The 4,942-nt window shown below is 36.4% G+C and overlaps 1 protein-coding gene across 3 annotated transcripts; it reads right to left on the bottom strand.

Annotated features, from left to right (window-relative positions):
* Window positions 1-706: 706 nt before the first annotated feature.
* Window positions 707-4,600, bottom strand: LOC112697311 (PWWP domain-containing protein 6). 3 transcript variants are annotated; one of them, XM_025750436.3, is made up of 3 exons: window positions 4,359-4,600; window positions 4,104-4,183; window positions 707-3,875 (listed from the first exon to the last, which is right to left on the bottom strand). In XM_025750436.3, the coding sequence occupies exon 3, from the start codon at window positions 3,817-3,819 to the stop codon at window positions 1,075-1,077; it is 2,745 nt and encodes a 914-aa protein (XP_025606221.1). In that variant the 5' UTR covers window positions 3,820-3,875; window positions 4,104-4,183; window positions 4,359-4,600; the 3' UTR covers window positions 707-1,074. The 3 variants fall into 3 exon arrangements, with proteins under 3 accessions (XP_025606221.1, XP_025606222.1, XP_072053616.1); XM_025750437.3 differs by having other exon boundaries at window positions 707-3,870; XM_072197515.1 differs by lacking the exon at window positions 4,359-4,600 and having other exon boundaries at window positions 4,104-4,345.
* Between the last annotated feature and the right edge of the window lie 342 nt (window positions 4,601-4,942).

Genomic DNA, 4,942 nt, shown 5'->3' with positions numbered 1-4,942 from the left:
AAATTAATAGTAAAATATAAAAAAATCGTTAACGAAAATTTTGGTAAAATTATAATTTAATAATTAAAAAATTATCGAAGGATATTTTAGGAAAAAAATAATATAATTATTAAATTTTTTAAAAAATACAATTTAATCAATAAAAAATAATTTATTAAAAAATATTTTAGTAAAAAAATATAATAATAAAAAATAAAATTTTTGTTAATGGATATTTTTTTAAAAAATAATTTATTTTTTTTAAAAAATGGATAACATTAGTTAACACAAAAAGTTTAAAATAGATTAAAGAGGAGATTTTTTAAAAGTTAAAAGAGAGGAAAATGTACATTTATAAAATAGAGGGGAGGAGAATATCATTTTAACATCTTGCAGGGGAGGAGAGTAGAATTTTCCTTATGTATAATTTGTCACACTTGTAATTTCACAGCGCTGGCAAAAAAAATAAAAAAAATAAAAAAATACCTCACCGATCCGTAGTCCATACCCCATACCCCATACGTCGTATCACAAGGGTATGACACCACACGAAGGTACACTAGTACACTACCACAGTGGCATACCTTTAAACTTTCCAATATATAACTGCTTCTCTGATAATTTATATATATACCCAATCGACATAATAGAAGAAACAATGAAAATAAAAGGGATGTTCAACTTGCCTATATATGGCAAGGCCAAACGAGAAATGAAAAACTACATATTTCTACAAATAAGTTCCACGTCTCTTTTTCTATTCAACTGCCATGCATCAAAAAATAAAAATGATACCATAAAAGGAATCAATTGGTTCTTCACAAACGAGTCAGGTTAAAAGAAATGATCCTTTAAAAGCTGTTTTCATCACTATGATAACAGACACGATGATCTAAAAGGCTTTTTGGTTTATACAGACTATGCATACAACATATTACATACTCTACACAAGAAAATGAAAAAATTTTCCTCTGAAATAAATCTAAGCACAAAAACGAAACAAACAGAAACCTCTAAAGAAAACAACAAATCTTAAACCTAACCTGATTATTAGCTACATATGTATCACTTTACCAATATTCCATGTATTACGATCTATGATGATGAGTCAACCATTTTGTTCACGTCCTCCAAAAGCTCTTTAATCCCGCTCTTCAATTTTGTCTTCATAGCTTGTGATTTCCCATTTGATTCTTCAAGCATCGAAGACAGATACTCGAGCTTCTGCTTTATGTGGTTCAATTGGGATGCTTCCTTCTTCGGAGTCTTATCTTTCTCCTTAGCCTGAGATGCTTTGGACTTTGATTTTTCGCCCTTTTTTGCCGACTTGGATTCAGCAGAAAGGTAACGGAGCTTGAATCTGACTTTGGAAGATCCGAAAGGGCTTGCACTTTGCGAATGGTTCAAGGCTTTTTTGGCATCAGAAGCTTTCAGAAAAGACACTTGAGCAGAGTAATTACTAGAGAATACAGTTGTTGCCGATTCGTTCAGCGCCCCAAACTTACTATACAGTGTGATAAGGTCAGATTTTGAAGGCAGAGAGGATCCAGGCTCAAATGAGACCAAAAGTGCAACTGATGAAACATTTTCATCACTCCCTTTGACAGCCTTAGCTTCAGCAGCTTGCTTCTGATCTTCAGGTACTCCAGACATTGTTTCCTTCCTTCTTCGCTTTCTCCGCTCAGAAACATCATTAGGTGATATCTGATTGGTTTGCTTTTCATCTTTCTTCAGCTTCCTAAGTTCAGATTCTGGGTTCTTTCTCTTCCTGCCACGTTGGTGCTTCTTGTATACCTTGTAGTAGGATCCTTCCTGATACAATGAGCTTCTAAAGACAGAAACAAAGTCCACAAAATTTTCAAGAGAACTGATTTCCCCAGGTACTAATGGATTTATAGCTGCATGGCGGACTTTGGATAAAACTTCCACCGCAGGAGTCTCTACTTTTGCTGGATCAATAACCTTGTTATTGTCTTCTGATGTTTGGTAGTTTGAACTTTCAGGGGACTTATGAACTGCCTCACCGTTAAATTTTGGAGGTTCAGGGGACTTGTGAAACTGGTTGCCTTCTCTGGGCATTGCTTCAGAAACATGAGCTTTGTCAGAATCTTTATGGGATTCTTTATCTAAGTCTTCCTTCCTCTGCCCTTTGGCTGGAGTAGTGAAGGGAGGGGACAAGTACTTGCTTTTCTTCCTTTCTCTTGACAAAGAACCCTTCTCATTTTGTTCTTTGGGATTCCCTTCTTTAGGCTTCTTTTTCCTCCCACTTCTATTGTTTTCATTCCCAAAAGCTTCTTTCTTCTCCTTCAACTGTGATGGTGTGCCCTTATCTCTTTTTACCTTGCCAATACTGACATCATTTGCAGCATTTGTCAAATTTCTATCAGTGCTCGGGAGTGATTCTTTCCTCTTCTGCAATGGTTTAGAAGCCACTGCATCCTCACTGCTTTTCCTCTTACTTTGAACCTTCATTTTTTCCATTGTACCTTCCTCCTTGCTTTTGGTACTAACAACTTTGTTTTCCCTCAAAATTTCAGCAATGCTTTTCTGTTTAATCCTATGAGTCGACCTATTTCCTGAAATCTCATGAGAATAACTCAGTTCAAGAGACTCTGGGTTCGTCGGCACAGTAGAGTAGTCGTCTTCGGATGGCCCTTGGACATGTGCTTCCACTCCACCCTGAATGTTACCTACATCTACTCTTTCATCCATTGAACTATCTTCAAGCCCAGGAACTGGCAGGGGTTCTTCATACTTAGGTAACTTATAACCTCCTCTTGCTAGATGAAAGGCTGAAAGCCGAGCCTTCAAGATTTCCAGGTCCAGCGTATTAGTAATGGCAATAATTTCCGCAATTTGTTTTACTCGAGAAAGTAACTCTGCTGGGTTAATCAGAAAATCCAAAAATCTATCTACACCATTTCCAGGCACAAGAACTCCTTCCTTGATTCCAGCATTCTTAGCCAATGGCAGAGCGAAGTCAGACCTAGTTTCCTCCGAAGCACATGGACAACAATTTGTTTTGATCTCTACCAGCCTCCCCACTTCATTTACAGCTTCCTGCACAGCATTGACAAAAGACCTTGAGCTACTCTGCTTCACCATATCCTGAAAGTTCTCCCGAAACAACTTCAATTGAGAAGGATGGCACCAAGCAAAGGTTCCGTCCCCAAAGTAGGCCACAAGGAGTCTGTTCTTCTGTCTTAGCTTCAAAGCAAAATCCGATGCATCCGAAGGGTCATAAATTTGGCCAGGCCACCAAGGATGACTCTTAATTTTACCCCAAACAAAATCACCAACAGAAAACCCATGTCCTTCTTCACCCAAATCTTCCACATCCAAGTCCCTATTCTCACTTGTCTCAGTAACCAGAACATCTTTACTCACAACTTTTCCAAATTGATCACCTTCTTCTTCACTTCTCTTCCAATATTTTCTTCCTCTTTCCATTCCAACACCAAAAGAACCACCACTTCCATAGTTCAACTTCTCAGAATCTCCACTATCACTTCCAAAGGAATACGTCAACCGTCTCCCACTTCCTTTCATTTTCAACAAAGAGGAGACCCCATTCATCTCCGAATCAGCCAAACCTTGACAACCATCTTCCACTTCTCTCCCAACAGAGTCACACCTAACCCTGTTCTTAACCAATTCAACACCACCTCCACCACCACCATCATCATCACCTTGGCTTCCATGACTTGAAAACCCTACTCCGTTTTCTATTGCCCCACCTTTCAGAGCACAAAGAGCTTCCCTGAGCTCATTCTTGTCATTTTCTGGCGAAGGAGATGAACACCCAGCTGGGTTTTTCGATGGTGTCTCTACCGTGCCCATCAAAGAAATGATATATTGTTCTCTTTTGACGGGTAAAATACTAAAATCAACCTATCCTGCGAGAACAGGGAAGAAAATCAACACATTCTAGGGTTCTGGTTGCAAGAAATGGGATTATGGAGAGGAAAAAAAAAATTACTCACTACTAATTACGGGAAAAAGAAAAAAGAAGAAAAGGAAATACTACCCCCAAAAATGTAATAAAATAATTTTAAATATATGCACTAAACAAGAATCAAATATCAATGAACATAAGCATAACAGAGGAAATAAAATAAGTATACCTGAAGAACAAAAGTTAGGGTTGCAAAGAAGATTATTATGACTTGTCCCAATTCTCAATCGAAACCATTGACTTTATAATCTGATCAGAGAGGCATAGGAGATGGATGAGGAATGTGATTCTTGGACAAGATAAAATTTTTAACTTTTTATATGATTAATTAATTAATAGTTGTTATTATTTATATTTATTAACAATAAAAACAGAGGATGAAGTCAAAGTCACAGTCAAGTTTATCAAACTATGAGAGATGTACCAAATTCTCGAATATAAACTTGATTATCTCGTGAACTGACGAGATAATCGGGAGAACTTTGAGTTTCTCTTGGAAGTTGGAACTGTCGTCACGGTTGCGGCTAAGCGGTGGAGAAGGTCGAATAATTTTCATCTCAACTTTAATTCGTCTGTTTTTTTCTACAACCATTAGTGACTTGATTTAGGAGTCGTCATTTCTTTTTCGTCCCTAACCCGGAGAAGCAGGATAGCACACGAAGTCACGAAGTCACGAAGTCATTATCACGTGACTAGCTTTTTTACATAGTTTTTTTTTTCTTTTAAACATGGTAAAAGTATTTAATTCTTGAGTAACTTAAAAAATTTTCCAAAAATTCCCAAAATTAGTAATATTATTAAGACTTTAAGAGATAAAATGACAAAAAAATATTCTAAAAGTATTGTGATATGGATGTGGATATCCATTCAATTAATGATACGTGATTTTAATTCATTATATGAGGGAGATTTTAATTCATTATATGAGCGATTGAGTTTTCCTATAAAAGAATGAAGCTCTCAAGTTAAACTAAATTTAAATGAAGTTGAAAAAATAAATATTGTGTG

Source organism: Arachis hypogaea, chromosome 6, assembly GCF_003086295.3.
Source record: "Arachis hypogaea cultivar Tifrunner chromosome 6, arahy.Tifrunner.gnm2.J5K5, whole genome shotgun sequence".
NCBI lineage: Eukaryota > Viridiplantae > Streptophyta > Magnoliopsida > Fabales > Fabaceae > Arachis > Arachis hypogaea.
Note: the sequence above shows the minus strand (reverse complement) of the source record. Positions and strands in the feature narration are given on the sequence as shown.